The 15,894-nt window shown below is 44.3% G+C and overlaps 1 protein-coding gene across 1 annotated transcript in view; it reads left to right on the top strand.

Annotated features, from left to right (window-relative positions):
* The window catches only part of NRXN3 (neurexin 3), a 1,900,058-nt gene that overhangs the window by 1,813,867 nt on the left and 70,297 nt on the right, over positions 1-15,894 (top strand). Inside the window, exon 19 of the mRNA XM_084841335.1 lies at positions 5,112-5,187. Within this exon, the coding sequence (XP_084697461.1) occupies positions 5,112-5,187 (76 nt within the window). The remainder of the gene's footprint in view (positions 1-5,111; positions 5,188-15,894) is intronic.

Raw genomic sequence — 15,894 nt, 5'->3', positions numbered from 1 at the left:
AATAATATTGTCACAGATCCATCTCTGTTGTAACCAGTTAGAAGGTGGGGCCACAGCCAAGTTTCTGCCCATTGCACAGCACAGACCAGAAGGGGTAATGTCAGTTCACAGGAAAGTTGGCTTGAAGGGTCATGGGGACAGGGATGACAAATGCATTTCTTTAGGATCACCAGTTCCAAGTTGCAGAGAGGGGGAACTGGGCTTTGTGTCTGAACTTTATATCCTCCTGGTTGCAGAGCTGAGGGCATGGTCTACACATACAGGGGAATCAGGGAGTAGAATCCTAAGGTGATAGAGTGGATGAAACCACTAAAGGCTGCAAGTGGTGGTTGCCATATTTTAATGCTCCATGTAAAAACCATCCTGCAGATAGAGATTATGGACTGTGTAAAATCCGCTCTGTCTGTGTTTTGCTGATTGTCAGGTGCCTTTTGTTCTGTTATCTGCTCACAGATGGATGCGAATTTTTTTTTCGTCATGAAGAAAAATACTCAAATAATTATGTAAGAGGTTTCGTAAGAATTTACATAATTTACCTTAGTACATAACATTTAGCGTATTATCCCCTATTCCATTCAACCTTCCCTCAGCTGAAACTTGCGCTATTTTCCTACAAATAAATATGTGTAAATTTTAAGAAAGTTAAAAAAAAAAATCCTCCAAAAGTCCACGGACTCCATGCAGCCTGAGGGGGTCACTCCACAGTGGATTCCGCAGGTCGGATTCTCAGAAATCCAAGCTCATTTTAGTCCATCTTGAATTTCTCTGGCATGCCTACCTGCAAATGAAACCAGGTTGTCAAACAACCAGCCGGGGTGCAGGGGGGAGGGGAAGTGGCATGGCTGTTGTTTATCCTCTGGCCAGTTGTCAGAATTTTTTGATTAAAAAGTCAATTATTTTCACATCATAATAAGTCTGCTTCAGCTGTGTAGCACGCAGTCACAAAGACACACAAAAACCCCAGCTGTTGCACTCCGTCCAGTGTGCTATTTCACATGCCGCTGTGCACAAGGGTGCAAGGTACAGGTGTGTTCTTCCTCCATAGCCACCCCACACATTTTCTGCCAAGCTGAAGGAGGCAAGGTGGGTGGTGACAGAGAAATGGGGCAATTTGGCAATAGCAGCTGTCAAAATTGCATTGCTCTTATGACACTCACTCCTTCACCCTCCACTAGAACCCATACAAAGTCTCAGCCCATCATATGCAAAATGATCGATGGTCTAGATTCTAGCAGCAGTGTTTTCCCCTGCCAGACTCTGTGGGGGAAAGTGTGTGGGGAGTGGGGACCGCACAACCTGCAGCCAACACAGGTGGTCCACAGGCTGCAGGCTGCACACACCTTGTCTAGAAGCATGAGTCTTACTTTGTATGCAAGAGGTCCTGCTTTAAAATACCAGACAAGCAGCTACTTTCATATTTTATATGGTTAGTGTTCACAGTTAAGACGTTCTTAGTAAAATGGACAAATGGACAGGCTTTCCATAGTATTTTGGCTGAAAAAGATCCCATAGATTTCAGGAGTGTGAGCATAAAAATATACTGCTTGGGATCAATTCTTTCTTTCCTTATTTTTTTAATCCATCCAGCAACAAAAGATCAACATTTTCAAGTAGTCGAAGTAGTTATTATTAGTTGTTGTTCAGTCGTTCAGTCGTGTCTGACTCTTCGTGACCCCATGGACCATAGCACGCCAGGCCTTCCTGTCCTGCGCACTCTCCCGGAGTGTGCTCAGGTTCATATTCATTGCATCGGTGATGCTATCTAGCCATCTCATCCTCTGCCGTCCCCTTCTCCTTTTGCCTTCAGTCTTTCCCAGCATCAGGGTCTTTTCCAGAGAGTTTTCTCTTCGCATTAGGTGGCCAAAATATTTCAGCTTCAGCTTCAGTATCTGTCCTTCCAATGAGCACTCAGGGTTGATTTCCTTTAGGATGGACTGATTTGACCTCCTTGCAGTCCAGGGGACTCGTAAGAGTCTTCTCCAGCACCACAGTTCGAAAGCATCAATTCTTCGGCGCTCAGCCTTCCTTATAGTCCAGCTCTCACGGCCATACGTTGCTACTGGGAAAACCATAGCTTTGATTAGACGGACCTTTGTTGGCAAGGTGATGTCTCTGCTTCTTACTATGCTGTCTAGGTTTGCCATAGCTTTCCTCCCAAGGAGCAAGCGTCTTTTAATTTCATGGCTACAGTCACCGTCTGCGGTGATCTTGGAGCCCAAGAAAGTAAAATCTGTCACTGCTTCCATTTCTTCCCCTTCTATATGCCAGGAAGTGATGGGGCCAGATGCCATGATCTTAGTTTTCTTAATGTTGAGTTTCAAACCAGCTTTTGCACTCTCCTCTTTCACCCTCAACAAGAGGCTCTTTAGATCCTCTTCGCTTTCTGCCATTAGGGTGGTATCGTCTGCATATCGGAGGTTGTTGATAATTCTCCCAGCAATCTTAATTCCGACCTCTGATTCATTATTTCATTTATATCTTGCCCTTTTTTCTCTCAAAGGAACCCAAAGCAGCTTACATGGTCCTCCTCCTCTCCGTTTTATGCTCACAACAACCCTGCCAGGTAGGCTAGGTTTAGAGTCAGTGACTGGCCCAAAGTCACCCAGTAAGCAGGTGAGGGAGAGAGGAAGATGGCAGGCAGGACCCAGGAGGGAAGCTGCCTTATTTCCCACCACATTGGGAGATTTAAAGCTGTACCAATAGTGTCAGAGGAAAGAGGTGACAACCTTTCCAATGGGCCAAAATGAAAGACAGGATGTGCTTAACCTCATAGGCCGGAATTTAGCTGGTGAAAATATAAAAAGATTTTAGGGAAATCATATGCATAATAAGAAGCATGCAAGAAGAGAAGAGAACCAGTGCAATTAGTCTTTCCTTTTTCAATCCAGTATGCAGTTTGGAAACTCTAAGGCCCATAGCAGGGAATAGAGGAGGAAGGTCTGAGTCTGAGGATAAGCAGCTTCTGAAAATTGTTGGGTAAAAAGCACATCTGGCAGCTCCAGCCTGCCGAATTGAGATTGGTTCTCTCCAGCGTATCATGCAGGAATTCTCATTACACAGACCCTACAGCCTGTGTGATCTGCACCTTTTACCCATGCACGAGAAAAAGAGGAAAGAGGAAAGGATTTGGTGTCAGACTTTTGTCAGCTCGTGTTGCTGAGGGTAGGGTAATTGTGCACTTTGGTGCATGAGCCATACAGCCTGTGTCCAGAGGCTTCCACAGAATCTCCCTAATGGTCTCCGTTAGTAATTCCACTAATTGCAGCAATTATATGAAGGGGTTGCTGTTGGGGAGAGAAGCCATTATACTTCTCCTTAACACACTGCGGTACATGCTGCTTGTTAATTGGAGCAGCCACGCACACACACACATGCACTCACACACGCACAAGATGTACCAGCTGGAAAGTGCAAGAAACATGTGCTGCAATTCAGTGGGGCCACAGATGCTGTTGATGTGGCCTCAGCTTTTCAGAGCCAGACCTTCCACCCCACCCGCCGTGCTCCAACCATTCTCTTAATAGTCCACTGGAATCCATCCCTGTGCATTTAGCAGGGCTGCGTGTTTTGATTTATGTGGATCTACCAAGAAGGAAATGTTCTGTCTGGCTCATTTAACAGCGTGGTGCATCTGCCCTATCCAAAGTATACCTGGAAGTTTAACCACACAGTCCACATTTGTTTATCAGACCAGAAGGATTAGCTGTGCAGAAGGAGCATTCTGTCCATGTGTAAATGATATTCTCAGCATTATATCATATCTGTATAACTTGGAACCATATTTTGATTCCACAGGCTACACACATACGTACTAAAAGAGGCTATGTCCTAATAGTATAGTATTTTACTGAGGTGTGCACCAACTCTGAGATTTGAGTAGGACCCTGATTTGCCACTCCCCGCCCTCCGCCCTACTTATCAGCATTTTAGAGAAACAAAACCAAAAGATGCTATTTGGAGAAGAGACAGATTGTCTGCTTCTCCAAGCACAAATCAGTAACAAAGCATTATTCTGGCCCAGCGTTGGTTCTGGTTGCTTCAGAGGGAAGCCTGCTTCACCTTGGGAAGCACCAGAAATGGTCCAAAGGGGCCCAACTCTGCTTGAGCTTCAGGCTTCATCCAAATCCAAAGCATACCCCCAGTACTTTATTTTGCTGTTCCATAGAACAACAACAACAACAACAACAACCCATTTACAGAATCAGACCACTGGTAATGCTTTCATTTTCCAGTCAAAATGTGCAACCTTCCCTACTATTCTCCAAGAAGTTTTGTTCCTCTTACTTAAATTCTGCAGTCTGCAGAATAATAACACTGACCTAACTGGCTGTAAAATTACCGGGATAATTATGGGAAATGCTTTGAGTGATCCAGGTATGCTTTATAAATGCTAAATATTATGATGAAAACTGGGAGGCACTGGAGTACACCTTGATCATGGTTGTGGTGTTGTGGGTATGTATGTCTGTGTGTGCATACATGTGAAGGTAAATAATGCCAACTCTTAAAAGGCATAGGAAGCCAGGTACGTGTCACAGGAAAATATTCATGATAGGAACAAAGTAAGTGGGAAATACTCTTCTTCTATAACTCAAAGGTCTGGAACAACTCATCTTTGAGGAAAGTTTACAATGTTTTGGCTTTTCTTGCTTAGAAAAAAAAGCTGAGTAAGGGGGGGGACATGACAGAGATGTATACAATTATGCATGGTGTTGAGAAAGTAATACTAGAATTGAGGGTCATCCAATGAAGCTTTATGGTGGTAGATTCCAGGCAGATAAAAGGTGCATAAACTTTGAAAGCATGCCTCTACATACCAGTTGCTGGAGAACATAAGTAGGAGGGTGCTATTGTAATCATGTCCTGCTGTGGGCTTCTGGTTGGCCACTGTGGGAACAGAATAGGCCTTTGGTCCGATACAGCGTAGCTCTCCTTAGGTTCTTAGGTTCAAAGTTTGAGGTTGGCGGTGCTCCTCCTCTACCGCCTTCATGACCGTAGCCATTATGATTGTCTGTGGTCCTAGCAATGGCTTTATCTATTTTTAATGCCATTCCCTTTATCTAATCACCAGTTCTTCGCTTTTTGTTTCCTTATTCTTATTCACATGTCAGACAACAGATGACCTCGTTTCTTCAGCAGAATGTTCTAATGATGATGAAGATCTCATTGAATGTGAGCAGAGTGTAGGTAAGCCAGGTCAGTCTTCTATTTTGCTTGCTTTCTTATTTTATTTGCAATAAACAATGCCTACATATATATATGTGTGTGTGAATGTATACATATATATTTATGCTTATATATGTATATGTGATATATGTATATATGTGTAGAACTTTATATCCAGTATGAAAGCATAAAGCCAAGCATCCAATCCCATGGAGTTGGCAGGAGCAAAACACAAATATGCCGTCATTTTGGGAAGCCATCTTTGAAGGAAACCAAACACCCTTGAACCAGTGCCTGCTCAGTTTATCACGAACCCTTCTGCTACATATTTGTAGTGGTTTTTGAACCGGCTCTGGTGGGGAGAAAGAAAGCGGCATGGTATTTTAATACTGGTGTATTAAAAGTTTGAGCTACTAATTTAAAAAGTGTAGCGATTATCACATCTGTCATTTAATCCTTCTCAACAGATGTGAAAATGTGCCATAGAAGTTCCATTTGTCCATGGGATTTTCAATGCGGTTAACATGGCAGTGGATTCAGACTAATGTTGTTCTCTATTTACCTGTACAGTTGGAGGAGAACTAAAACATAGTCAGTCCAAAACAAATATTAAGCTGTGCCATGTTCCCTGCAGCAATGATGCTTCAAAATGTATCCACTGAACAGTCAAAACTGATCGTGACAATTTGAAACAGACTCGATTTCTCCCTTTGAGCCTAGATACATTTTGATAATTTGACGGCTTTTTTTTTCCAGGTGGGATAGATATGACAGTGTAATATCCAGCAGGCAACTGCAGTCTATTTTATTTTTAACTGATTTTTCAAAGTCTTTCTTTAATTTTAATTTTAATTTTGAGGCTTGCCATGAGTTAAGCATTTATATAATAGAGAACAGAATTTCATCGAATTTCTGTGTACATTGTAAAGATGTAGTTTTATGAGAATCTGTCCTTAAAAGTGAAACACATAAACAATTTTATTTCTTTTGTTTGTTTTTTGTTTGTGTTTTTCATAAAAGGGGGTGATTTTATTATTTTGAAGAGTTTTTGTTTCAGTTTTTATGTTTTTACTAAAAACCAAACATCAGATGGTTATGTTCGTAGTTTCCTGAAGCGTTTCAGATTAATACAATAATAATAATAAAAGTCACTCAAGGCTAGTGCTTTCACATTTCTCTTCCACCCCTCATATTCTGCTTGCATTTTGGGGGTAGGACTTGCTCTGGCAGTAACGAGAACCATTGTGGCTTTGCATATACCTGGGAAGTTCCATTATAAAGCTAAAGCAGCATGGCCTTATAAATTGGGGAACGTGTTGATGCACAGCACAGTATAAAGAAATGGCAGAGTGGCTCTTCTTCCTCCTATCTTATTGAAGCCTTTATGCCCAACGTTTTGGCCTATTCAACTATTGACTGTCTTGCAGTCTTGCAGTAACTAGTGTCTTGTGACTACACTATTGGGCAGTTCAAAATGTTAGTTCTATAGCATCCCTTTCTTCCTGGAAGCCTTCTACTTTTAATAAGCAATGGAATTTAAAACATGGAAACTTGCATATCTCAACTAAGGTGGTGAACTAGAGATCACAGATGTCACAGTAGCTGAGATCTGTTAGCTTTGCTTTTGCCCAACTCCTTCAATGCGGCATGTGCAAGAAAAGTACCCCCACGAACAGTAGCCTTTGACTTTTTCCTTTTTTCCCAGTGATATTTTCCCCCCTCCACAAATTTTCCTGACCTTCCTAATATAGCCACATTCATCACACTTACACAAATATGTTGTGGTATCAGCAAGAGGGAAGTGGGCAAGAATGGCCATATAATGGATCTGAAGCTACCTCAAGATCCAGACTTGGTGCTCATTTGAGGGGCTTCAAGGAGGTTATGATTAGGGATGGGGAAGACTGGAGTATACCCAATTCTCACCTCCCAGAATCAAACACAGAATCTAACACAATTTGCAGTTGGTCGTCTACAAATTCCTGAGCTTGCAATGCAATTTGGGCAACAACAAAAATGTGTACATTCAGCACACACACCTGAAAAATGTGTACATTTCAAAAATGCCCAGAAACACACTTTAGTCAATGGGAGAAAAAATGTGCACAGTTGAAAAAATGTGCATAAAAACGCACAGGTTTTGAAAGATGCATGCCAAAATGTGCACAAATTTCTGAGCGGGCAACAAAACATTTGCAAGCCGATATGGACCTGGGTCAGAATGAGCTTTGAAGTGGAAAACAGAGAACCTCAATTAGATCCGCACATCTCTAGTTACAATTAGACTCTGAATTTCATTTATAAAGGGCCGAAACACCAGGGCTGATATTCTAAATAGCAGTTAGGAATCATTGATTTAAACTCCACCGCTAATCTTTTAGGACCTCATTAAACTTTTCCCCCTCATTTCTCTGATTGCCAAGGAATTTGCATTTAAAACAGAAGCCTTTCTCCCTCTTTATCAACTTGCTCCTCTTATCCATCACCTGCAGAGATGTTGTGAAGGCAATATCACAGCTACGTCCGTGGTGATGAATTGCAATGGCACAGAACCTTGAGATGTAGCATCAGTGAATGAATCTGGCTGCTACTAATGGAAGAAGTGCCTCCTCATCCATAAAAATATTGTTTGGAAACACAAGGGTCATGCCATAGAACCACAGAGCCAGAAGGAACTTCAAATGAGACCAGGCTTACCACCAATGCAGGCTTGGCTTGGCTTAGCTACTCCCTAGATGATGCAACTCCTGTCTTCTCTCTTTCCTGGAAGGCACTTTCTTAAACTCTTTAAAATTGTCAGCACTTCCTTTTATCCCTTGATTTTCTTTAATTTTAGGATAAATACATCCAGCTCCCCTCAAGCCTCCTTCTTTACTTTCACAGCTTAGAGAGAAGGTACTTGGTTAGCACGTAAAAAGCCCTGAGTTCAACCCCTGACATTTCCACTTAAAGGATCTCAAATAGCAGAGGGGTGGAGAGGAGAACACCACTGGTTGAGACTAGGGATGTCGGAGAAATCTGCAACAGAATCAAATGAGTTTGGATTTCTATTAATCTGACCTGCAGATTCCACAGCGGACTGGCTTTTTCCCAAGTCACATGGATTCCGCAGACTTGCGGACTGATTTTTTTACTTTCCAGAATTTTACGCAAATTTCGTCTTGGAAAAATAACTAATATAAAAAGACACTGGCCAAAAATGCACATTTTCCCTATAAGCTAAAGCATGACAATGTCCATTTGGGAGGGGCTGCACATTTTAGGGGGATTCGTGCATTTTCGCAAGTATGAATTTGTGGAAATGTGGGAATTTGGGGGGGAAATACAATTCCGTCAATGAGCGGACGACAGAATGCAAGGCACCTGACAATCCACAAAATGAGGAAGGAGTCGGTTTTACAAAATCCGTACCTACCTAGCTGAGACCCTGGAAAGTTGCTATCAGCCAGAATGGACAGAATTATGCTAAAAATGACCATTGGTCTGGCTTAGTATAATGACATTCTATCATTTTCTCCTCATCTAAACTAAAGTTTATTGGAATGTGATGGTAGCAGCATGAAGCGCCATTACCCATGTAGGTGCTCCTCATGGCTGGCATAACGTTTAAAAGTTCCTTCGCCCATGCACAGTATTTGCACAGCCTCAAGTGTGGCTGCTCCATGAAGTGCAGGGACGAAGAGCTGGTTCATAGATGTGTGTGTGGGGGGGAAAGGTGGCCGTGCAAGCGGCTTACCTCTCCTGAACGCGGTGACATTGTAGGAGCGGACGTAGAAAAATGGCATCGTATGCTTTTTCGAATAAAAGAAGAGGAGCCATGCTCTAGTCCCCTTGTCTGATGGGGTACTACTTTTTCCAGTAGTTTGTTTTCCAAATGTTAGACTGTATGAAACAGCTCAAAGTGCCTTTTAAATGCTGTGACACAGCAGCATGGAGCACCTACAGTGGTACAGCCAGGCACGCATCTTCCCCTGGTTATGTCAAAGCCAATGCAGTGGCACTCTTTCCCCTGATGCTGAGATCTTAGAAGTCTTGACCATGGAGGAGGAGCCCATGCTGCAGCTCTTCCCTACACCAGTGTCAACCCGTGGGAAACTGGATTAACACTGACATGGGAAAGAGCCACAGTGTGGGCTTCTCCCACACTGTTCTGGGCTTCTCCTGCTACCTGGTAGCATGGAAAGAAGTGGTGCTGCTGTGGCTTCTATGCTTAACTTATCCTACATGGTTTTTGGTGGCCTCCATGTGGCCACTCTCACCTTTCAATCAACGCTGAGAGGTGGCTTCTCATGATACAAGGAATCTGTAGAGGAGATGTTTATCTGAGTTGCACTCTTTTTGTGCATAGAAAGCTGCCATACCAGGTCAGACTATTTGTCCAGCTAGTCCAGTATAGTCTTCTCTGACTGGCAGCAGGTCTTTCACATCACCTGTTACCTGATCCTTTCAAGTGGAGATGCCCTTCTGCACAGAAAGAATGCAAAGCATGTGCTCTGCCACTGAGCTAAGGTCCCCCCACTTCTGCTGTGAGCGCTACATGTGGAGCAGCTCATATGTCTCTGTCTAGGAGAGATTAGTTAGTTCTGCCCATTGGAGGCTGGTGGCTCTGATTTTGGTGGGGCTGTGAATCCATTCTGGGTTTCAGTCGGAACAAGCCAGAACTCTAATGGAGCTATCCTAGGCACTGAACCTATTTTGCTGCCACTCGTTCTGCCATCACATATTACACTGAAAGCCCCCAGAGAGGAAGCATGACTTAGGCCGCCGCCGCAATCCTATAGTTACCTGGGAGTAAGTCCCAGTGAACTCAAGGCTTCTGAGTAGACTAGTGGTGTATTGTTAGAACCCCTTCTAATGTTACCCGTACTGCTATGGGAATTGTGGCACATGCCTCTTTCCCTCATGGATCCGGATCAGAAAACACGATACACCAAGAGACTTGTCTCCCAGTGGCTTCCGTCCCGCTCTTTTTTCTGATTACCAATAGATGTTCATTTCAAATAGAAGGCCTTCTCTCTTTATCAATCTCCTTCTCTTATCCATTGTATCTCCATGACTTAGTGATAAAGCAGCAGTTATTACTTGACACAAACACACAGGGGTTTAAATGTAGGGATGTCGGAGGAATCCGTTTGCGGGGTGGAGCTCGGCAAGCCTTTGCTGGCTCAGCCCCCCAGACTCCAAGCTGACTATCCACCAGCTGGCTCAACTCAGCACTTACCAAGTCAGGCCAGCTGGCAGATTTTCCGTCAGCATGACAGCAAGGGCAGGAATGAGAGGGGAGCCCCTCTCATGCATCCTTCTGTGCTTGCTGCCACCATGGTACCAGCATTGGAAGAGGAGAGAGGAAGCCCCTCTTGTCCTCCTGTCCTGCTGGTACCACTGCCATTGCAATAGCAGGGATGGAAGGAGGAGAGGTGAGTACCACTCCCCTCTCCTCTTTCCATTCCCACTACTGCAGCAGCAGTAGGAATGTCAGAGAAATCCGCCGTAGATTGAAATGAGGCCAAATTCCTTGGAATCCAGGATCAAGAATCTGCAGCAGATCGGCCCCATTTACCTCCTCTCCTGGAGGATTCCGCATGGGCCGGCATGGCTGCTTGTTGCACCAGGAGCTGTTCACCTCCACGCCGATTGCCATTTTTTTAAAAAATGGCGATCGGTAGGATGTCCCCATAGACTTATACGCAAAATAGAGCTGTGAATCTTGCATATAAGTCTATGTGTCCATAGGCTTATACACAAGATTCACAGTTCTATTTTGTGTATAAGTCTATGGGGACATCCTGCCAATCACCTTTTTCTTTAAAAAAAAGGCAATCGGCGTGGAGGTGAAGGGCTCCTCCGGTTGATTCAGGACAGGTAAGCGACGGCAGCCCTCGGCTCTGCAGAATCCTCGCAGAGCGGGGCCACTCCATGAGGATTCCGGGGGGAGGAACGGATCACCTCCCCCCATGGATTCCCCACCAGAACGGGCGGCAGTGGCAGGACAGGGGGAGGATGAGAGGGAGGCGGTGTATTCCCCTCTCCTCCTCCTCCATTTTGTGCACAGTCAGGTCAGTGTGCGCAAGTTCTTCATTCTCCCTCCCAGGGTCAGGAGGGAGAATGAAAGATTTGTGCACATAGCAACCCAGAGAGAGCTTCGGCTATTGGGCGGTATAAAAATTAAATAAATAAATAAATAAATATGTGCAAAATGGAGGACAAGAGGGGAGTGCCACTCCCCTCTCTTCCATTTTGCATATAGCGACCCTGCCGTCATGTGAAACTAGCTCCTTCTCCCCCTGGGAGGGGGAGAAGGAGCCAGTTAGGCATGGTGGAAGAGGTTTGTTGCACAAAATGGTGGCGGGCACTCCTGCCACTGCCATCATTTTGTGCAAAACATTTGGTAAAGTTTCCAAGTTTTCAGAACTTTACCGCGGCTCAGCCCCTTTATGCAGGCTGAACCCAATTCATCACGGGGATCCATCGGGCCCCCAAAGGGCTGGATTTCCCTGCAATGGACAATCCTATTAAAATGTAATCTCTGCAGAATCTATTGGTTCCTATCCTGTTTTGCTGTGTTAAAAAATAAGCAGAAAATTCACCCAATTGTGAGATGTCATTTTCTGAGGAGAACAAAATCCTTGTGATGGGCACTCCGGGGATTTTGGCACTGCCAGATCAGAGCTGCTTGTCAGAATGTGTTTTATCTGGATGCAGATATCATTATTCTGTCTGTCACTATAGATATGGAAGATGGCCCCACCTTTCAATTCTGCTGTGTCGCAACTGTGCTAGCCATTTGGCTGATGACTGCAGCCTATGACTGCACTGTGCAGTCCAGGTGGACTAGTTGCTTCTTGGCATTTCATAGCTAAGCCCTGTATGGTGTTTCTGAGATCAAGACAGAGTTAAGACAGAAAGTGAAAGCTAGGGGTGGGTGAACATGCCATGTTCGAGCTCAATGAGTTTCTCCAAATTCCTCCCGGAAGCTTGATTTGTCTTGCTCGCATTCCCAATACATGGGCATTTTCTTTTTGATCAGGAAAAATGTGCATTATCAGTCAGGAAATGTGCACATTTTGAAAAGTACACATTCTTCCCAAATGAATTTTAGAAATTTTCATTCCCCCCCATAGGCTAAAGCATGAAAATGTGCTGGGGGAGTGCACATTTGTGCATGTACGCATTTTCGGAAATGTGCACTTGTGCAAGTACACACTTTCAAACACAAATACAAAATTTGGGAAATTACAAAAAATAAAGTAAAATCCCAAGAATTGCATTCCTGCTCATGTTAGGGGTGGCGAACAGAACATTTTTGCATGATCCACAAACAGGCACACCATTCTCATACATCCCTAGTGAGAGCCCTTTCCACTGTGCTAAACATCACGCAAATTGAGGAAATGTTTCACCACATTTACCCTCCGTAATTGAACACATAGAATGAAGCCCTATTCCATTGTTTTCCCCACCATCACCACCACCACCACATGATTGCCAATGAGTGAGAGAAAAAGCAGGAATGACCCTATTGGTCCCTCCCCTTCCTATACATACCTGTTGCCATTCCTACAGCCTCCCCCCACCCATGTTTTGGAGGCTGAACCTCTGCTACAGGGTGCCTTTTCTACTTGAGTAGACTCCCCATGTTATTTAGAAACCTGATCTCTAAATTATGTGGGGAGCCCCGCACACTTGAAAGCCTGCAGGGATGGGGATGTGCAATAGGGACCAACAGGCTCATCCCTGCTCTTCCACTCATGCAATGGCATAGGAGAGGGGAGAATGACTGAATGGGGCTGGAGTGACTGCACAATTCTATCCATGTTTATAGCATATCCTATGCGAACCCCACAGTTTTCACTGGTGTTTACCTCCCAGGGACGTGTAGATAGGACTGAAGCCTTAAACACAGAAGAATTTCTTGATAATTGTCTGGTTTCCAGTCCTTCCAAATGTACATGTGTGGAAGGCTATTGGACTGATCCAGAGCCTATGTGCCCTGTGATACACAAATATTCCTGTACGTATGGGCTACCCCTATTCATTTCCATGTATGGAGCAGTTCTGCACCATGTGCAGAACTGCATCTTCTGTTGAATGCAAAGTGATTTGAGGAGCAGGGAGTGAATACTGAAGTGGAACGGAAACATTGTATGTCCACAGACCACTGGAGGTGGGGCTGTTTATCTGTTCTGGGTTTCAGTCAAAACGAGGCAGACCTCTAAAGGAATTATCCAGTGTGCTGAACCTATTTTGGGGATTGGGTTTGGTGCCTTGGATGGCTCCTTTAGAGTTCTGACTGGTCCTGACTGAAACCCAGAGTGGATCCACAGCCCCACTGACATTGGAGCCACCAGCCTCCACTGCTACGGACTCTCTGAACCCTCTGTGGGGCATAATTGGAAACATGGCTAAAACTGCACCCTGGCACATTTACTTCAAAACAGTAAGACAGTAGCAAAATCTTCTAAGATAACATAAGTCCCTAGCAATGGTTTTAAGCCTCCTTCTTCCCCCTAGGTTCATACAGCTCATGTGTGCCAACTGTAGTTTTATTACCCTGCCAAGAATTCCTGTCTTCATTTTTTCATTATTATTCCAGAATACAAATGCCAATGTATTTTATTCTTCCAAGAAGCTTGATAAGATGAAGCTGACACCACTGCATAAAGCCAGCAGGTTTTTCGTAACAAAAGTCTGCATATAGTAATGCTCCATAGAAATAAAGAAGGTCTGAATGGTATTGTATTAAAACATGCCATACTGGTGTGTGTGGTATTTCCTTCTTTACCTCTATGGGTATGGAGGAATGTATTCACACTGTGACTTGCCTGCCTTAAACTTGCCTGCTTGAAAGACAAAAAGCAGCAAGTATCAGGGGAACCTCAAGAACCTCCTTTATTCAAGATGAGATGCCAACTCAACAACTTTGCAGCTTGTGCTTGCTGTATTTTTCAGACGGAGAAAAACACATCCAGCTGGATCATGTAGAAAGCCACACCCACCCAAAGAGGAAGGGGATTTGCTATTACAATCTAGGCATGTCTCTTAAAGAGACAGGTCATACTACAACATGAGTGTGAATTGTGTGTGTGTGTGTGTGTGTGTGTGTGTGTTTGAAGGCAGCAAAATCAAGAGTGCAATCCTATGGCTGCTAGACAGCGGCTAGACAGTTTGTTCAGTTTCCGGGAACTGGTTCATTCCAGTTTCCAGTTTCCAAGAACCGTTCCAGTTTCCGGTTCTTGGAAAACCACCTCCTTGCCCCCTCCCCGGCCACCTCGTAGGCAGCATGGATCATCCCTGGGCTCCGGGCTTGGATGAGCAGTGCAGAGTGGGGTAAAAGGGGGCATTCCCAGGGGCAGGGAGTGTGGAAGTACTGGTACAATGCTCCCTATGCGTCATCTGGCCTCCCCCACCCCCCGCTTCAAGGTCCCGAGGCTAGACAACCAAAATTGGCCATCTAGATGTGAATGCAGGGTGGCTGAGCACAGAGGAGAAGGTCCCCTCTGCTCTCTGCCTACCCTGCATTGGATAGGCGGTCACCTCCGAGTTCAGAAGTGGCCACTTATCCTGATAGGATTGCTCCCTGCATGAATGTTTGGTACATATGCAAGCCGTTGACATGCACACCCATATTCCCCATTTTAGAATGTACAGGCCACAGAAGCAGCATGTATCTTCTCTCTGTGGCCAAGTGATTACTACAGAAAGGCTTTGTCAGAAACCAAATATGACTTGACTAGCTCAGCATCCCCAATAGGGCTTTTTGCTTGCATTTCTTAAATATCAGCCCAACACAGCACATGTCAAACAACTTTTGAATCAGCGGGAACCTTCCACAGTGGTTTGCAATATAGCATCGGAGTCTGCCATTCAAACAAACACAAAGGTACAACTGGACATGCCCAATTTGCACAAGCAAATGTGTATCATTTGAATGCCCACGGCTTGCAGATGCTACTTAAGAGGTCTAATTAAACAAAAAATATTCATTTCCTTTCATTTCCGGTGCATCTCAGAGATAACCAGTGTGCCTCTTCAGACACCAGAGATGTACATATAAGTCTGAACTGAGGGCTAAGCATGCAAATCTGAACTACAAAGAAAAGTTTAGTGCTGGGCCAAAAATTTCTTCCACATTTTTTTCAACTATCCTCATTCAATTTGATAGAAGAAAGATTTAAATAAATTCTCATGGTTTGAGTTAGGCGTTCTTGTGCTTACCTTACTTTTGAGGTGGCCAAAGAGGGTGCATGAGTGTCCTGTCTTTCATTGAACATCATCTCTCCAGCAACTGTAGCTTCCTCAGCTTCCTGCAGTTCAATTAAAGCTGAGGGGAAGACATCATGAGGTAATTCCTCCCAAAGGACATTTTCAGATCAGGAAGCGCAGGCAGCCTGGGAGGCTGCAGAGCAATGGTAAACTTGCAATAGAAAGAAAACACACACACACCACCCTCAACCACTTCACAGTGATTAGGTAAGCTCAGAAATACCACCAAAAGAAATCCAAACCAAATTATACAGCAATCTGAGAATTAGGCAAAAGAATGGAAGCCACTTTCATGAGGGAAGAAAATGTTCTGGAAATTGGAGGACAGATTTGGGCACAGCACTAACTCCACCTCTTCACTGGAGCTGAATACAACACTGCCCCCCTCAAACTTGGATGGTGGAGGATGCAAAATGGAGGCCAGGCTGCCAACACAGTTGATTCTGTTGCCACTTGCAGTGGTAG

Source organism: Heloderma suspectum, chromosome 1 (assembly GCF_057233095.1).
Source record: "Heloderma suspectum isolate Gila_16-S chromosome 1, 16-S_ref, whole genome shotgun sequence".
NCBI classification, from domain to species: Eukaryota; Metazoa; Chordata; class Lepidosauria; order Squamata; family Helodermatidae; genus Heloderma; species Heloderma suspectum.
The sequence above is the reverse complement of the archived record's forward strand: the minus strand, read 5'-3'. Positions and strand labels throughout refer to the sequence as shown.